Raw genomic sequence first — 19,671 nt, forward strand, 5'->3', positions numbered from 1 at the left:
CAAGTGGCAAATAACATTCATGCCACACAAATGCCAGACAATGATCATCTCCAACAAGAAAGGATCTAAGATCACAAGACATTCAGTGGTTTTACTAGTGCTGAATTTCCCACACTTGAATGCCTGGGGGTTACCATTGACTAAAAACTGAACTGGACTAGCCATAAATGTACTGTGGCTACAGAATCAGGTCAAAGGTTAGGAGTTCTGCACCATGTAACTCACCTACTGACTCCCCAAAAGCCTGTACACCATTTACAAGATGCAAGTCAGGAGTGTGATGGAATACTCTCCGCTTGCCAGAATGAGTGCAGCTAGATGCTCAACACCATCTAGGATAAAGCAACCTGTTTGATTGTTATTCGTTCCACAAAAATTCAATTCCTTTGTCACCAAATAAAAGTGACAACAATGAGCACCATCTACAAGAAGCACTGCAGCAACTCACCAAGGTTCCTTAGGCAGCATCTTCCAACCATGTAGAAGGACAGATGCAGCAGCTACCTGGGGACACCACCACTTAGAAGTTCCGCTCCAATAAATCATTATCCTGACTCAGAAATGTATCACCATTCCTTCAGTGTTGCTGAAAATCCTGGAATTCCCCCCTAACTGTGAATGTGTCTATACCACATAGGCTGCAGTGGTTCATATGGAGGGGGGGGGGGGTTAAACTTGTGTTAAACTAATTAACTAATTGTTTCTAATAGTTTTAGTCAACTGAAAGTATGCCTTTGCTTAGAGCAGTATCTTCTCAGTAGCTTGTATCCCAGATGCTGGGGTCATTACAGTTTCCAGGAAATCTTTTACCACTAGCATCTCTTTGTTCCCTCTTTATATGACCTTATGTAAATATATCCCAGTTTAATGAGTCAAAGATTACCTTAAGCAGAAAGTATGAATTTGACTACAAAAACTACTGTTGTGTACAAGCCCCAAGAGCTGACAAGAATGTTCTATTTTTAACCTTAAATTGAAGCATAACAATTAGACTAATACATTTCAGGACTTTAGGATAGTTTGAGATTTTCTTGAAATCCTGATTGAAGACATTTACTGTTATTTTAAGTATCTGTTGGGATTGCCCAGAAGCTGTTCATGGATCATTTCAGGCCAAAGCATAGTATTGAGTAACCTAGGCTGGGATAACCTCTCCCAGCCATGGCGGTTTTCCAGCAGGGGAGATGGGCCTCCAGTGGGATCTTCCAGTCCAGCTGGTGTCAATGACCATTTATGTTCCTTCCCCCAGTTGGCTTTGGTGGCGGGGGAATGGTAGGAAAGGCCAGAAACTCCCGGCCCCTTCTTTTTAAGAGAGGTGCTCAATATATTACCCGGAAAAGTATTTGAATATAGATCACAATGGTTATTGGTGGCTGGAAAGTACGAAAGTTAGTTGGAGCAGGGCAATAGTAACAACACACACAAACTAGTCGTGCTCAGCAGGAAATTATTTCCCAACTTTAAGAGGCTTTGCAGCTGTAGCAATTTGTTATAAGTCTGGATAAAATTAAACATTGAATCATAAAATCACAGAAACCCTACAGTGCAGAAGGAGGCCATTTGGCCCATCAAGTCTGCACCGACAACAGTCCCATCCAGGCCCTATCCCCGTAACCCCACGTATTTACCTGCATGTACTACGTTTTCATATTGTATTTCAGCAGCCTGCTAGGATTGCTCATGGATTATCTTCATATTGCTGACCAAGATATTCCAAAATTGAACAGAAAACTCATGCAAACAATAAAACATTAGTGCCAAGAGCAAAGTACTGGAAATCTAAAAGAAAGATAGGAAATGCTCAGCAGATAAGGCAGCATCTGTGGAGGAAGAAAGCAAGTTAATCATAGAATCCCTACAGTACAGGAGGAGGCCATTCAGCCCGTTGAGTCTGTACCAACCACAATCCCACCCAGGCCCTATGCCCGTAACCCTCATTTATCCTGTTTATCCCCCTGACACCAGGGTCAATTTTAGCATGGCCAATCAACCTAACCCTTTGCACATTTCTGGACTGTGGGAGGAAACCAGAGTGCTCGGAGGAAACCCACTCAGACATGGGAAGAAAGTGCAAACTCCACACAGACAGTGACCCAAGGCTGGAATTGAACCCGGGTCCCTAGCACTGTGAAGCAGCAGTGCTAACCACTATGCCACCGTGCCGCACATCAATTCTGACGAAAGGTTAATTCTTATTTCTGACTCTCCAAAAACGACTGCCTGACACGCTGGTCGGAATTTTCCGGCTGTTCATGTCCCACCACCGCTGCAAGCAAGGACGGGGAGTTTGGCGCTCAGCCAAATCACTATTTACCGCAGAATCCCGCAGGCACGAACGGTCGGGAAATTCCGGCAGCTAGGTTTTTCCAGCACTTTGACTTCATTATACAATGAAGCACCTTTGATTTTACAGTGAGGTGTGGTCTGTTTAGCAATGCAAGTGCAGATGGACAATCCTTCCTGTTTTCCAGTTGATAGTCACTCACTACTGTGTACAGGTCTTCACAGCACAGAGGTCATGAGTTCAAATCCCCTAATGACAAACTGTGTGTAGGTGATTTGAATAATTCTGATAATTTGTGGGCAGAGTTTGGAACAATATGGTGGTGAAAGCGTTCCGTTAGCGTTTAAATAGATCCATTCTAGCCCAGTCTGATCTATACACGCCTCCAGTTGGAATTAACACTTGATGGGCTGAATTTTTGTGCTGGGGTTGAGACGCTGATGTCATGTATATTTCTGGTTCCTGACCTTGAGTTTGAGACAGATGGCGTCGGCAGTTTTTGATGTGCAAGGTCAGTAGGCGATGGCCTACTGGTATTATCACTAGATTATTAATCCAAAAATTCAGCTAATGTTCTGGAGACACGAGTTCGAATCCGGCCACGGCAGATGGGGGAATTTGAATTCAATAAAAAAAAATTTGGAATTAACAATCTACTGATGACCATAAAACCTTCTGGTTCACTAATATCCTTTAGGGAAGGAAATCTGCCATCCTTATCTGGTCTGACCTACATGTGACTCCAGACCCACAGCAATGTGGTTGATGCTGAACTGCTGCTCGGGCAAATAGGGATGGACGATAAATGCTGGACAGCCAGCGACACCCATGTCCCACGAACGAAGTTTTAAAAAATTACCCAGGATGCATGCTGACCAGCCAATAAAGGTCTGCATGGTTGCACAATGGTTAGCGCTGCTGCCCCACAGTGCCAGGGACCCGGGTTCAATTCCTGGCTTGGGTGACTGTGTGAAGTTTGCATGTTCTCCCCATGTTTGCGTGGGTTTCCTCTGGGTGCTCCGGTTTCTTCCCCCAGTCCAGTTAGGTTGTTTGGCCATGTTGAATGGCTCCTTACTGTCAGGGGGATTAGTCGGGTAAATATATGGGGTTACAGGTATAAGGCCTGGGTGAGATTGCTGTAGGTGCAGGCTCGATGGGCCGAATGGCCTCCTTCTGCATTGTAGGATTCTATGATTCTAGGTTGGGCTTCTGAGGCTGGAGGGCCAATAGACTGAAGATGGGAGCTGTCAGTGTTGTGGTGAAAGCGAAGATTTACAGCAGGTGGAGCAGGTGATTAACAATGCCAGCTCCTCTCCAATGGATAACTGTCCCAAACTGCTCCAGCTCCTTAACTGAAAGGAACAAGCAGATCTATAACACTGAGTCCAACACTCTGAAGTCCAGAAACTCTTTCCATTACAATGGATTTATTCACCACAAAAGTGTAGATGTAGAGCCAGCAGCTGACCGAAAAGGAGTGGTGGTCTTCCTCAAGAACGCAAACCAGTAACATCCTATGGAAAGATCACCATCAACAAGAATGGTCATGCTACCCTGAACAGGTTACAACACATGATCCGTAAGAACAACTATCAAAAGGATCTTGGCATGGCTGCACTTTGGCATATCAGTGCATTTCTGAAGAGTCAAAAAGCGGTTGTGGTCAAGAGGAAGCACATTTGTGCTAACGAGAGTGCATAAACTTGGAAAAGATTTGACATAATCCATAATAAAGGAGAGTTTTAAGTAGAAACGGAAGAGGCCACAACGCCATGGTGGGGGTTAAAGACGCTAAGTGAAGCTTTGCCCCTTCCCCAGTCTGTCACTGGGAGATTGCCTTCAACCATTAGACGGGATTTGGCCTCAATGCTGGTGAGTGGGGCAAGCTGACTGGAAAATTCCAGTTGGCCTTATTAGACCCACTAAGGGGCTTAGTTTGCTACCCATCGCTTACACACCTGTAAGCATTACCCTGGCAAAACGCTATGTTTATGAAAGGTCTGGAAGTGGGGGAAGCCGGCCAGAAGACTGGCATAGTGGCAGGAAATTGGTGGCAGGCCAGTTCTGGACCCACCTCACCTCCATAGCGGTTTCCACATTTGGCTCACTATCTTTTGGTTCAACTCGGTAAGGGTACTCAGTGTTGTCCTGTACATGTAGCTGTCAACCTTGCAGAAATTTTTATACTGAAGGCAGTATGAAGACTGAAGATATATACGGATATCAAAGGAATCAAGGGAATAGAGTAGGAAGATGGAGCTAAATTAGAAAATCACTAACAGTCTTATTGAGTCAGGATAGATGCGTGAAACAATTGAATCGGATATATTGGCTGGAATTTTACCACCCTGCCCACCGTGGGAATCGGATTGGGTGGACAATGGGAAGTTGTGGTGACGTTCGATGGAATTTTATGGTTTCAGGACGAGCGAGGCCATAAACTCCCACCCACAATGTTACATATCATTCACTAAGCCTTTGATTGCAAATTAAAATTATTTAAAAATACATTTTATTTTTCAGTATCTGAACTGGACTAATTTCTCAAAGGCTATTTTATATCTATTATTACAAAATGGGAAGATTAATGAGGTATCACATTAGCAGGATACTAGTCTGAAATTGCCTTTTCGATTGCTGCTTCTAAAAACAAATAACCGTTCTTTCCATGAGATTTTAACCTTCCAAGCTGCTTTTGGATATTTGCCACCCAATACACTAACATGGAAAGTTGTTCTTTTCCAAATCCAGAGTTCATCTGAAGGCTCTCACAATGATCGCTCAATCTGGGGGGAATGAGACCAATCTGATCTACCTGCTGGGGACAAATGGCAAGGTAGCTGTCTTTGTCTCAACAGGTATATTTTGAGACTGGTGTTGTGAAAGGTTAAAAAGAGTAAAGAGGAGTTTGGCAACAGAGTAACTGTTGTTGTGTCGCCACTCTTGCTTTGCAGTTACTTAAAAACAACCTTTTAGGATAGAAAGTGAAACTGCAAAAGTGATCCTCTGCCTCCATTGGTGGTAACAAAGTACCACCCCGCCTTGCAGGAAAGGAATTAGAAGGGGAAGTCGCCACCAGGTACATCTTGCCCACAATACCCATCTCCAGCTCCCTTAATGTAATTCTCACTAAATTGTTGCTTATTCCAGCTCCCTTTCATTGAGTTCCATGGCTAGCTGACATTATAAGTAGCTCTCTCCCATCCCTTTCTTTCAGAATCATTTTCACACAGATGATTGGCTGGGAAGAAGAAGCAATGCAATCTTTTTTTCTGAAACATTAATTTTTCCTTTCAATCTAAGACACTGAGACCAATTACAGTCTCCCTACAGCTGCTGTCACTAAGACTGGCATAGCGATTAGCACTGGTGCCTCACAGCGTCAGGGACCCGGGTTTGATTTCCGGCTTGGGTCACTATCAGAGCGGAATCTGCACATTCTCCTCGCGTCTGTGTGGACTTCCTCCGGGTGCTCCAGTTTCCTCCCCAAAGTCCAAAAGACATGCTGGTTAGCTGCATTAGCCACGCTAAATTCTCCCTCAGTGTACGTGAACAGGCGCTGGAGTGTGGCAACTAGGGGATTTTCACAAAACTTCATGCAATGTTAATGTAAGCCTCCTTGTGACACTAATAAATAAACTTTAAACCAATTGATTTGAAACAAACTTGAATATGTATAGCTGAGCAATCCATTGTGGTAAAAGGGAGATTATGCATTTGAATTACATCTTGTCATGCCTGCAGGACACCCCAATAATGGAGAACAACTGGTGGATTACTTTTGTGGTGGAATCATTGTTATTATGTAGAGAATGCAGATAGAAAATATATCCTGCTGCATCTGATCCAATTTCTTCTTTAATATCTGCTGGTGGGTAGATGTCAAGTTTCATTTGGAAACACAGATGTTTGAGGAAGGGCTTGCAACATTCACTGCTAATTTTCTGTGGCTGCTTCCTGAGCTGAGTGTTTTAGCTTTTTTCCACTTCTGTTGATGGACTTCTGGCATTTGGAATGTTTAATTTTGTATTGTTAGAATCTCTCGACTGTCTTTACAGCCAGTCACCTTACTGCTGACCCCTACTTTCATCTCACTCTCTGTGCAAGTCTAATCTCAGTACAGTGTTGCACCTATTTTTGAATTCTTTGTTGTGGGATGTGGGCACTGCTGGTTGGACCAGCATTTATTGCCCATCTCCGAGAACATTGCTGTGGCTCTGAAGTCACATGTAGGCCAGACCAGCAAGGACGACAAATTGTCATAAAGATCCACATCGTTCACTAATGTCCTTTATGGAAACATGTGGGCCTTTATGACAATCGAAAGTGGTTTCATGGTCATCACCAGATTTTTAATTCCAAATTTTTATTGAATTCAAATTTCACCATTTGCTGTGGTGGGATTCGAGCCTGGGTCCCCAGAGTGTCACCCTGTATCTCTGGATTACTAATCTAATGACAATACCACTTCACCATGACCTCCCCAAAGTCACTGGTCTAATATTGCTATTAACATCCATAATCCCCCATCCTCAGCTGCTCATGAAATCATAGCTTCAGTCTATACTTTTTGCTCATCAGTATAGTGAAAAACATATTTCCTATTTTTGATCATGTGGGCAATTGTGAAATCTCTTGACGTATTTTAGAACATAAATTGTTAGAATTTCACTAAATAGAATATGTAAAAAAAAAGTCAATGTCAGGAGTAACTAAAGTAAAGGCATATGACTTGGTATCATGCATTGCTTTACTAATTGCACAAGGGATATTTGTATTCTGAAACAAAACTGTCTTAGTTGAAAATATGTTTGCTGTGGAAATATTGAACTGTTTCTAACAAGAAGCTGTAGTATCAAATTTGCTCTCAAGTTTGTAACATTGGAGAACAAACAACCATGTTCGTCATATCCCAGGCTTACAGTCTTCCCAAATCTAAAGGATTAAAAGCATGGTGACTTTCTTAATGTTGTGTTCTAGTTTCATAACTAAAAATTTACCTGCATATTGACAGTGTATCCCTTAAAATCAACCCAAGCTAAAGGTGTGTGATATTGCATTCCTGTGCTATTGCTCTTGTTGCCTTCTGCTTGTGGCAAAGGCACAAATAATATTTTCATACAATTACAAAGCCTGCAGGGAGCGGAGGGAAGTTTTCATAGACACTGGTCTTGGACTTTAAAGTTCACTGTAAAATGCATTTTGGTACATGCACCAGAGTGTACATATTTCCTTGTAAATATGATGTTTAAGGTTTTAAAGCTTGTTTATTATGGTCACAAGTAGCCTTACAGTAACACTGTATTGAAGTTACTGTGAAAGTCCCCTAGTTGCCACAGTCCAGTGCCTATTCAGGTACACTGAGGGAGAATTTAGCATGGCCAATGCACCTAACCAGCATGTTTTTCGAACCGTGGAAGGAAACCAGAGCACCTGGAAGAAACCCACGTAGATGTGGGGAGAACGTGTCAGACAATGACTCAAGCCGGGAACTGAAACTGAGACCCTGGTGCTGAGGCAGCAGTGCTAACCACTGTGCCATCCCAGTAGATGGGTCTACAGGCTGTGGTCATTCTCAGGCAGTAGGTTGTATATTTTCCTCACTTATGACATCTTTATTGCATGGGACCTGGGGCTTGAATTTGGCAGCTAAATAATTCATAGCCATTTATTTCAAATGTAAGAAAAATTAGAATATTACCAGTTTGTGATCTCCTGGATAAAGGACATGGAGTGATTCAATGTAATTTCCCTAGGAGCATTCAGAGATGCAGAAAAAATAATTCCCCTTTCGAAAATGTTTGCTTGATTTGTTGCTATGTTTAATTCGTTCATAAGTGTCTAAGAAATCCTTATGTAATTGATTTCCTTTTCTTTTGTGTTCTCGTTTCAGCCCAAATAGAAGTGATACCATGTAAAATCTGTGGAGATAAGTCTTCTGGAATCCACTATGGAGTCATCACTTGTGAAGGATGTAAAGTAAGTGATACCAAAGTGTAAATTTAATTCCCTCTAATTTATTATTGTCCCTTCCTCACCACTTCTCTGTTCAGTTCTTTTAGTCAGCAGGGAGGATGCAGGAGGTGATAATTGTACCTGTTTCTTTTGGGAAAAGCCATCTGATTAGATCCAATTCCCTGCCTTTTCCCCACACCTTTTTTAGATTGTCCCTTTTCATATTGTTACCCACTTGCCATTTAAAAGCCAAGATAGTTTCTGATCCCACCACTATGCACATTCCACGCACTCCCATTGCAAAAAAATTCTCTTCAAAATCTCCTTGAATTCTATATGGCAGCTTTCCCTTTGTACTGTCTAGTTTGGGAACACAAGAATAACACTTAATCAGCTTTATCTTAGCAAAGTGTCTAGTAATTTTGAATGTCTCTGAGAGAAGATCTAATATTCTATGTTCTAATGCAAAGATTCCATTCCTTTGTCTTTTCTCATTTCTGATATTATAGTGAATTCTTTCCAGGCTGTACATGGCGTAAGCATTCTTTCTAAAGTAACATCATCAATCGGCTACAATACTAAAGCTGCGCCAAGACTGATGATTAGTATAGACTTAGTATTATTTTGTTTGTATGCTATGTCCCTGTTTATAAAATCTAGGATTCCTTATCAGCTTATTAAAGTCTCTGCGTTCCTCTTACATATCAGGACATTGACTTTTTTTTCGTTCATTTGCTGGATGGAGGCGTCGCTGGCTGGGCATACATTTATTGTCTATCCCTAATTGTCCTTGAGAAGGTGGTAGTGAGCTGCCTTCTTGAACCACTGCAGTCCCATCCTGTGGTATAGGTACACCCACAATGTCACTGGGGAGAGAGTTCTAGGACTTTGACCCAGTGACAGTGAGGGAATGGTGATATATTTCCAAGTGAGTGGCTTGGAGAGAACTTGCAGGTGTTCCCAGGTATCTGCTGCCCTTGTCCTGCTAGGCAAGGCCTGCAACAGTTTAAAATTTAAATGTGGAAGCAGAAGGGATACAAACGTTACAAACAAGGAGTAGGCCATTCAGCCTCTCGAGCCTGCTCTGCCATTTAATAAGATCATGGCTGTTCTGATAACAACCTCAAATCTGCATCCCGCTTACTCTCAATTTAAAAAGATAATTTAACCTTTACAATTGTGTGCATCAGCCTGCAATCTTCCAATGTTGCTATACCTCCTGACCACTTTAAAAACTTCTTTCTTATTCTTGCTGCTTTTATGATTTTGTGAGTGATGTGAGATTTGTGACATTCAAGAGGAAAGAAACTATTTGGTGTTGTAGAACAGATTTTCTCCCATTCAGTCTTGAATTTCTCTCTGGAACAAAACCAAAGGAGGTTTGCTGCAATGTATTGCACACTTTTGAGACTGAAGATAACAATCTGTATTGACTTTTAGCTTAGGGAAGCCCCTCAGTCTCCGAGACCAGTTGTGCTTATGACTGTGCATTAGGGTGAAATTGCTCAATGAATGCCAAGTTACAGGTAGTGTGTGATGTGGAATTGTTGCTGCTGGGAAGTAACAACTGCCATAACCAATAGCTTTCATCCTTTTTCTCAATGCAATACAAAATATGAAAGTCGATTCTGCAGCCTAACCACAAACTGTAACAGGTACAGTTTACTTGCCCATAGCTAGTATAGATGGAATTTGCCAAAAAGAATCTTCCAATCTGCTTTAGGTGATTCACTCTGATAACTGATTTAAGTTGCTGAACCACAGCCGGATGATGGATAATTTGTACCATCCATACATATTGGGTGGCACTGTGGTTAACACTGCTGCCTCACAGCGCCAGGGAGCTGGGTTCAATTCCTGGTTTGGGTTGCTTCGTTTCCTTTGGATACTCCAGTTTCCTCCCACAGTCCGACAGACATGCTCATTAGGTGCATTGGCCATGCTAAGTTCTCCCTCAGTGTACACGAACAGGCACCAGATAGTGGCGACCAGAGGATTGTCACAGTAACTTCAGTGTTAATGTAAGCCTACTTGTGCCACTAACTAAAACTGGATTGTGTGAGGACCCAAAGTGAATAGGATTGCTACCCCATTGCAACATGCATTGAGCTTCTGGTGGTTTGGGCCATTTAATAAGATCATGGCTGTTCTGATAACAACCTCAGATCTGCATCCCGCTTACCCCCAATTTCAAAAAGATAACTTAACCTTTACAATTGTGTGCATCAGCCTGCAATCTTCTGATGTTGCTACACCTCCTGACCACTTTGTAAACTTCTTTTGTATTCTTGCTGCTTTTATGATTTTGAGAGTGATGTGAGATTTGTGACATTCGAAAGGAGAGAAATTATTTGACATTACGGAACAGACCATTATTTTCCCCCATTCAGTCTTGAGTTTGTCTCTGGAACAAAACTAATGAGGGTTTGCTGCAATGTATTGCACACTTTTGAAACTGTGGGCTTGAAGATTCTCAGACCTTGTGTAATTCTATACAGTAGTTAAGATTCTGAGTTGTCAAACATCATTTAATCTTGACATTTACTTCCATTTATTCTGAATCATGGGAAAATAATTGATAAATGTCTACATTAACATGTCTTATAAAGTTTAATTGTGTACATAGTTTCAGATAGAGAATCTGTCAGGAGACAAAAAAGGGACTTGCATTCATATAGTGCCTTTCATGGTGATCGGCCATTGTAGTGAAGTGCTTCACAGCCAATAAGGTGCTTTTGAAATGTGCTCACTATTGTAGTGTGTAGAAAACGCAGCAGCCAATTTGCGCACAGCAAGTCCCACTCGAAGCAAACTGGTCATAGCTAGCTAATCTGTATTGGTGATGTTGTTTGAGGGATATCTAAATATGGTAAGACACTGTCCTTCTTCAAATTAATGCCTTGGGTTCTTTCTGTCCACCAGAAAGGACAGATGGAGCCTTGGTTTAGTATCTCACCTGAAAGTCAGCACCTCTGACAATGCAGCGCTCCCTCAGTACTGCAGTGGACTACCATCCTTGATTCTGTTTTGTCTGGTCCCATCTACAAGGCTGAGAGTGCCACCAACTGCACCACAGCCGACACACAACAGGCCACAGTTGTTGGCAGAAATTCTGCTCAGCCACTCCACGTTCATTGTGTTCTACTGAAATTTCATCACTGTACCACAAAATTTATAATTTATGTTTAGCATGGAACAAGCACAACTTTCTTCACCATACTCAAATGTAGACTGGAACACTAACCACAGTAACCAATGCTGGCTCTCATCATTATGAATAATAATTTCTGCTAATAATAATTGACATGACAAGTGTTATTTATTTTAAGTTGACACTATTCATTCTTACAGCCAGAACTACTAAATTCCTTGGTTGTAAAGTACAGCTTCTTTAGTGGCTTACGTTAGCCAGAACTGTATTTCATTTTGATGTTTATTACTGATATTCCAAAGCTGTTGGGCTGATGTCCCATTTACATCCCTCGTAAACTTAAGCATATCCAAAACCCTACTGCCTCTAACTCATAGAGTCATAGAGGTTTACAGCATGGAAACAAGACCTTTGGCCCAACTTTTCCATGCTGCCCAGTTTTTACCACTGAGTTAGTCCCAATTGCCCACATTTAGCTTATATCCCTCTAAATCCACCTCAACCATGTAACTGTCTAATGCTTTAAAACGACAAAATTGTACTTCTACTACTTCCTCTGGCATCTCATTCCAGACGCTCACCATCCTCTGTGTGAAAAAATTGCTCTCCTGGACTCTTTTGTATCTCTCCCCTCTCACCTTAAACCTGTGCCTTCTAGTTTCAGACTCCCCTACCATTTGGAAAAGATGTTGACTATCTATCTTATCTATGCCCCTCATTATTTTACAGACATCTATAAGGCCACCCCTAATCCTTCTATGCTCCAGAGGAAAAAGGTCCCAGTCTATCCTGCCTATCCTTATAACTCAAACCATCAAGTCCCAGTAGCATCCTAGTAAATCTTTTCTACACTCTTTCTAATTTGATAATATCCTTTCTATAATAGAACAACCAGAATTGGATGCAGCATTCCAAGTGTGGCCTTCCTAATGTCTTGTACAACTTCAATAAGACATCCCAACTCTTGACCAATGAAATCAAACATGCGAATGCCTTCTTCACCATGCTGTCCACTTCCAAGGAGATATGAACCTGTACTCCTAGATCACTTTGTTCTATAACTCTTCCCAATGCCCTACCATTAACTGAGTAGGCCCTGTGCTGATTCAATCGATCAAAATCACCTCGCATTTATCTAAATTAAATTGCACCTGTCATTCGTCAGCCCATTGGCCCAATTAATCAAGATCCCTTTGCAATCCTAGATGACCTTATTCTCTGTCCACTATGCCACTAATCTTGGTGTCATCTGCAAGCTTACTAACGATGCCTCCTATAACCTCATCCAAATCATTTATATAAATGACAAATAACAGTGGACCCAGCACTGATCCCTGAGGCACACCACTGGTCGCAGGCACCCAGTTTGAAAAACAACCCTCTACAATCACTCTCTGTCTTCTGTCCTCAAGATAATTTTGTATCCAGTTGGCTATCTCACCCTGGATCCTGTGAGATTTAACCTTATGCTACAACCTTCCATGCAGTACCTTATCAAAGACCTTACTGAAGTCCATGTGGACAACGGCAGTTGCACTGCCCTCATCGACCTTCTTGGTTACCCCTTCAAAAAACTCAATTAATTTTGTGAGACATAATTTTCCACTCACCGAAGCCATGCTGACTGTCTCTAATCAGTCCTTGCCTCTCTAAATGCTGTAGATCATGTCTCTCAGAATACCTTCCAACAGCTTACCCACTACAGATGTTAAGCTCAGCGGTCTGTAGTTCCCCCCAGGCTTTTCCCTGCAGCCCTTCTTAAACAAAGGCACAACATTTGCTGCCCTCCAACCTTTAGACACCTCACCTGTGGCTGTTGACTACCTCACAGCAAGTCCTTGTTCCTGGTGACCTAATTTGATTCCCAATCTGGCAATGCCCTGATTTTTAAAATTCTCTTTCCTGCTCTCGGAATTCTCTGTGGCCTTGTTTTTTTCTTTTCTCTGTAACCTCCCGCTACCCTCTGATATCTCTGGTTAAGAATAGCCACATCAAAGCCTCTCACAGCGACAAATAATGCACAGAAGCCCGAGCTCACAAGAAGAGGAATGAGTGACACTACCTTAAAGAAAAAGATCATTCTTGCAAAAATACTGCGTTATAAAGAGAACGTGACAATAATGTAGCGCCTATAATATCCTCAAGATGTTCCAAAATGAACTGCCAGAACATCAAGGACGTCTATATTTACCCAACCTAGGAAGCAAAATCTCCAGGGAAAGTGACGTAGAGATTGACATCCATGCAAGAATTGGTAAAGTAGCATTTGTCTTCCAGGGCTCTGTATAGTCTGGGCATCCAACACCATCAAAGCAGCTGTTAGGTCCTCTTATTCCTTTAACAGACGAGGGGACAGCACTGGAACGGGGTTTTTAAATGTTTTTTTTTAATTGAACAGAATTTAAGAAAATTAACATGACAAAGACAGTATTGTTAGCACAGTGATTAGCACTGCTGTTTCACAGTGCCAGGGACTCAGGTTTGATTCCTGGCTTGGGTCACTGCGTGTGTGGAGTTTGCACGTTCCCCCTGTGTCTGTGTGGGTTTCTTCCAGGTGCTCCGGTTTCCTCCCACATTCTGAAAGACGTGCTGTTTAGGTGTCTTGACCCGAACAGCCGCCAGTCTGTGATGACTAGAGGAGTTTGACAGTAACTTAATTTCAGTGATAATGGAAGCCTTACATGTCACTAATAAGTAAACTTTACTTTTTTAAAAAAAAAGCGAAAAGAAAAAGAAAAACGAACTCGAGTCTGGTGTTTACTGCCAGCCCAATACTGAAAGTTGAACAGGATCTTGGGGAAAAAAAACTGAAAACTGAACACACAGTTCCAAACTATATTTCAACTCTTATCTCGTTACTGGAAATGTTTTTTGCAGTCTCTCTATCTAGAGAAAACAATTCTTGCAGCTGCTGTTGTTTATCTAAATTGTGTATTCTTCAGAAATGCAGTTAATTTTCAGCTAATCTTTAGCCTTCTGAGTTTTAAAATGTAGTCAAGTTAGCAGTCAATTTTTTTAAGTTTAGCAGAATTAGTTACTTAGGCAGAAATATCTTAAAATGAAGTCTTTGCATAGACTGAAGCAAACAGGACTAAGCAAACACGGGATCCCTCAGCAGCCATGAAGCTGTGACTCTTCATTTTCAAAGTAGCACCACCTGCAGTTTATGTCAGACGTGGAAATGAACAGGAAGAGTGTTAGCTAAGCTGGATGTTTTTTATCATTGTTTCCAACATTGGATCGTGGGCTTTAGATGGAGAGACAGCATCACCAATGCGAAGTGTGACAGAGAACTGGGCATAAGCACCACTGGGACACTGTAACCAAGATAACACCATGACATGATCTTTGCTTTTTGGACGTATGCCCTCAGCAGGTTGGCAGGAGAATGAATACCACCATTTGGGAAAAAAGACTGGGCTGGCCAAAGAGGACTCAGCAAGATACATTTCAGGAGGACGACTTCAAGAGCTGGATATCACCTGAGCTAGACCGATAATGCATTAGTCTTGTTCATTGTCCCACACTGGACCACAGGATCGAAGTCTAAGATCCCATTGCCTAAGCTACCCATGATTTGCAAGTTTAATTTTACTTTTGAACTTCACTTCACCGTAAAGTAGGTATTTAATCAATACATGGGAAAAGGCATGAGTAGTTTATCAATCTGTGTCAACTGCTTGTTCCAAGCTGTGGGATACCTGCTATTTCTTGGCAGGTCTGACGCTGCGAGGCAATGGAAATGCTGCATACTTTCACAAATTGACACTGTTAGTCACAGCTGTGTCAGGTTTTCCTGCTAAAAAAAATTTGTTTTCTGAACCAGGGTTTCTTCAGGCGAAGCCAACAGAATAACGCTGCATACTCGTGCCCACGCCAGAGGAATTGCTTGATTGATCGAACTAATCGCAATCGGTGCCAGCACTGCCGATTGCAGAAGTGTCTTACTCTTGGAATGTCACGTGATGGTAAGAGAAAACTGGAACCTGTCTTTTTCGCAAATCACCTCCTGCTCAATATTGTATTTATTATTTCACCTTTCTGTATTAGGCATTGTGTGTGCACTTTACGAATTATCCACATCTAGGAAACTAAATTGGCCTTGCTTCAAGTAGTTTGTTGATTTTGGACCAAGAACAGACCCCAGGTCCAACAAGCTGTTTAACTGATTCACATTGGGAAACATTCATTGGCAGCACTTCAGTGAGAAGCTGGCTGTGTTCTGGCATTCATATTGGCTCAGGGTGTCCTGTGAGACAGACAGCCAAATTTCAAATCACATCACATTGAGTTTGTACGTGTCCCTATCTGCTAGTATAAATTCCATGCATTAAACCCAAATAAACATATTCCTGGCCAAACTATAAATTTTATGTATTTATTCAGAGGAGGCAATGGCCTTGTGATATTATTGCAAGAGTATTAACCCAGAAACTCAACTAATGTTTTGGGGACCTGGGTTCGAATCCCACCATAACAGCTGGTGGAATTTGAATTCAATAAAAAAAAACCTGGAATTAAAAATATACTGATGATCATGAAACCATTGTTGATTGTCAGAAAGACCCATCTGGTTCACTAAAGTCCTTCAGAGAACGAAATGTGCCATCCATACCTAGTCTGGCCTACATGTGACTCTGGAGCCACAGCAATGTGGTTGACTCTCAACTGCCCTCCAAGGGCAGCTAGGGATGGGCAATGAATGCTGGCCAGCTGGCGATGCCCATGTTCCACAAATGAATTTTTTAAAAATTCCAAGGCACAAAGCCAGATGCTCCAGTTCATCCTCCTAGATCCGGGCGTTAATGTGATGCCCAATTATCTTTCTTTTTAATAAGTGGCACTTGAAGCCTATCCCTCCATCATCAATTTCACCTCCAGGCACCAGCACATTTTAGAAGTTTCTCCAATTTGACTTTTCTTTACTCCTTCCGTTGAGCGAGCGATTGAGTGGTCTGTAGTCACAAAAACATCCAAATTAGTTATTTTTATCTCCAGTATACAGAAACCCCGAGCATCATCAATATACAAGCAGTCCTTTTCTTGGTAGGGGTGGGTAATGTATTTAACAGGGTTTGACTACTGACAGCCTGCTGATGGAATGTTGCTGTGGAGCTGGGAAATGGAATGCACTTTAGTAAAAGGCAGCATTCTCGTCAATTTCATGTTGCTGCGTTCTATTAAGATGCATTTCGATAAATCATTGGTTGATTTTTAAATTCTCTGCTTTCCATTCTGTATCGCTGTTCGTCTGCTTTTTTTACATTGGAAAACTTGACTTTTAACGCTCTTTTTGAGAAAAACAAATCGTATCGCCTGCACTCACGTTTTGGCAGTTTTAAACATTATTGTCCACAGTAGGATTTTTAAGTATATTTTCCCAGATTATAAGAAGGCAAAGCCCCTAAGATGAAAGGAGGTTAATAAGCGAGCGAAAGTTCAAGACAAAGAAAAGCAATTTCTTGGCTTATCTTGCTGATCAGAAAATATCTTACAGCTGATTTTTTATTGACAATCAAAGAGGATCCGTGATCCGTTTTCTGCCCTGTCAGCGCTTGTTCATTTTAAACTTGGCATTCAGACATAATATCGGAGCACTATTCCGTGCATAGCTCACAGCCACCTGAGCAGCAGTGCCTGGGAGTGCCAGGAAGCACTAAAGAGTTTTGCCCTCACCTAGAGGAGTGGGAGACATTTTATTGTAATGTTTTCTGCACCCTCTCCTTTCCTTCTCCCCTATTTACTCTATGAATGGTATGTTTTGTCTGTATGGTGCACAAGAAACAATACTTTTCATTGCATTCCAATACATGAGTGCCGATAATACATCAAATTCATGTTTCCCAGCAAATAAAGAGCAGGAGAAATGGAGTTTTCAACATCAAGGCAGAAATGGAAGGGCAGCACGGTGGCACAGTGGTTAGCACTGCTGTCTCATAGTGCCACGGACCCAGGTTTGATTCCTGGCTTGGGTCACTGTCTGTATGGATTCTGCACGTTCTCCCCGTGTCTGCGTGGGTTTCCTCCAGGTGCTCCGATTTCCTCCCACATCTGAAAGATGTGCCGGTTAGTTGCATTGGTCATTCTAAATTCTCCCTCAGTGTATCCGAATAGACGCCAGAGTGTGGCAACTTGCGGATTGTCACAGTAACTTCATTGCAATGTTAATGTAAGCCTACTTGTGACACTAATAAGTAAACATCTTCTGTAGTTCCTGGGGCTAAAGGGGTCGAGGGGTATGGGGGGAAGGGGGGAATCAGGATATTGAATTTGATGATCAGCCATGATCAAAATGAATAGTCAAGTGGGCTGAAGAGGCCGAATGGCCTACTGCTGCTTCTAGTTTCTATCAAAATTACAACAAAGTTGGCTGATGTCTGAAGAGAATACTTTCCCTTTTTAAATAATGGACCTCATTTAAGGACCTATAACAATTGGATGAGTAACGGCGTGACTGTACAATTATTAATAAGGGGATTTGATGGCCAGATATTTCCTAATAAGGGCTTTTCCCTTGTTTTCCTATAGCTGTGAAGTTTGGCCGCATGTCCAAAAAGCAACGTGACAGCCTCTACGCGGAGGTACAGAAGCACCAACAGCACCAAGAGCAGCTGGCAACAAAGGAGGATTCCGAGGGACTTGCGCGAGTCTACACAAACAGCGTCAGTAGTGGACTGGGGGATCTGGATGACATCAGCAGCACATTCTCAGACGGCCTCCTGTTTGACTTTCCGCTAACCCCTGACGGCGGGAGCAGTTTTTATAATTTTGATCTTTCAACCTCTGCCGAACCGTCTCCCGATCAGTCTGCTATAGACGTGAATGACATTAAACATATCAAGCAGGAATCCATATATGAAATCATGCTGGAGCCCAGCTTGTTCTCGTATCCCTCGCCAGAGAATGGTCAGCTAGCCACAGGAATTTCAATGGCGGAGATAGGTATGCATCATTGCTGTTCCTTATTAAGTCAGTATCTAGATCTGTGCTAGAAATGTGGGCTGACGTTCACTTATTCTGCTCACGAGATTACAAAATAATTGATGGCTGCAAAACCCCATTTAGTCCAATCTAATTCCTCCACCCAGACAAATCCTCATTTTTTTTATTCCCTCGTAACCCGCTATACTGCGAAATGAATGTTTCTCTCTGAAATGATTAAGAACACACTGGGGTGTGTTTACATTCCCCTGCCAGGTGGCACGGTAGCCCAGTGGTTAGCACTGCTGCCTCACAGCGCCAGGGACCCGGGTTCAATTCTGGCCTTGGGTCACTGTCTGTGTGGAGTTTGCACGTTCTCCTCGTGTCTGCGCAGGTTTCCTCCAGGTGCACTGGTTCCCTCCCACAGTCCAAAGGTGTGCAGGTTAGGTGAATTGGCCATGCTAAATCAACCCAAGTGTCAGGGGATAAGCAGGATAAATGCATGGGGTTACAGGAATTAGGCCTGGGTGGGATTGTGGTTGGTGCGTACGCGATGGGCCAAATGGCCTCTTTCTGGAGGAATTCTATGATTCCATACTGTGTTGATTTTATCCAAATATTTGTGTATCCCATTAATAACTTGAAACTGAGCCTTATGATAAGGTATGGAGTTGAACTTCAGTATTGGGCCAACGTCTGCTGTCAAGGTAATAAAGAACTTATAGCCTCCTCCATTTCTGCATGAAATGGGACCGTTGCTTTGAGGGTGAGGAGCAGGTGCATGGCTAAATAACAGTCACAAAGAGTTGTTGTCTGTCACTCTGCCAATATCTTTACAAAAACAGCTAGATTTTACTATAGCTCAGCATCCTGCGGCATGTGCTGTTAGTTTGACTTGTTCCAATTCACTGAGATATTATCACTTTCAGAGATTCGGCAGGTAAATGCGCAGAGAGGGAAATAAGTGAATCTGGGACCTGAGTGGAAGCAATTGGGGATGGAGGGGGTGGGGCGAAGGGCTGGAGTTTACATGCCCCTGCCAGGTGTGTTTGCAGAGGGCACCTAACTAAAATGGGTGCCAGTGCCACCACCTTATTGCTGACCCCCATAATACAGAGATGGAGGGTGGGGTTGCAGTGGAGGTTACCAAATTTGGCAGCTAGCCTGCCAGATTTAAATAAATAATGAAGGGTCAACTAAACTTATTAACAACTCTGATGATGAGCTGTCCATGCCTTAATTTGGTTGGCCTGGTCAGTCAATGTTCAGGGGAAGGGATGCTGGCTTTTTAAAGGAGTGCAAAAGGAAGGGAGGGGTCACCATTTTCAGAGGGTGGCCTTTGCGCACTGGGGAACTGCTC

General features: G+C 42.4%; 1 protein-coding gene and 1 pseudogene across 2 annotated transcripts in view; both read left to right on the top strand.

Annotated features, from left to right (window-relative positions):
* The window catches only part of LOC145358858 (nuclear receptor ROR-beta-like), an 89,775-nt gene that overhangs the window by 46,567 nt on the left and 23,537 nt on the right, over window positions 1-19,671 (top strand). For both annotated transcript variants that reach the window (XM_080213201.1, XM_080213200.1), the window contains exons 2-4: window positions 8,178-8,263; window positions 15,217-15,358; window positions 17,919-18,332. In XM_080213201.1, coding sequence (XP_080069327.1) covers window positions 8,178-8,263; window positions 15,217-15,358; window positions 17,919-18,332 — 642 coding nt within the window. The remainder of the gene's footprint in view (window positions 1-8,177; window positions 8,264-15,216; window positions 15,359-17,918; window positions 18,333-19,671) is intronic.
* On the top strand, window positions 3,585-3,985 carry LOC145358660 (large ribosomal subunit protein eL28 pseudogene; annotated as a pseudogene).

This window comes from Carcharhinus amblyrhynchos, chromosome 26 (assembly GCF_965287045.1).
Source record: "Carcharhinus amblyrhynchos chromosome 26, sCarAmb.v2.hapA, whole genome shotgun sequence".
Classification (NCBI taxonomy): Eukaryota; Metazoa; Chordata; class Chondrichthyes; order Carcharhiniformes; family Carcharhinidae; genus Carcharhinus; species Carcharhinus amblyrhynchos.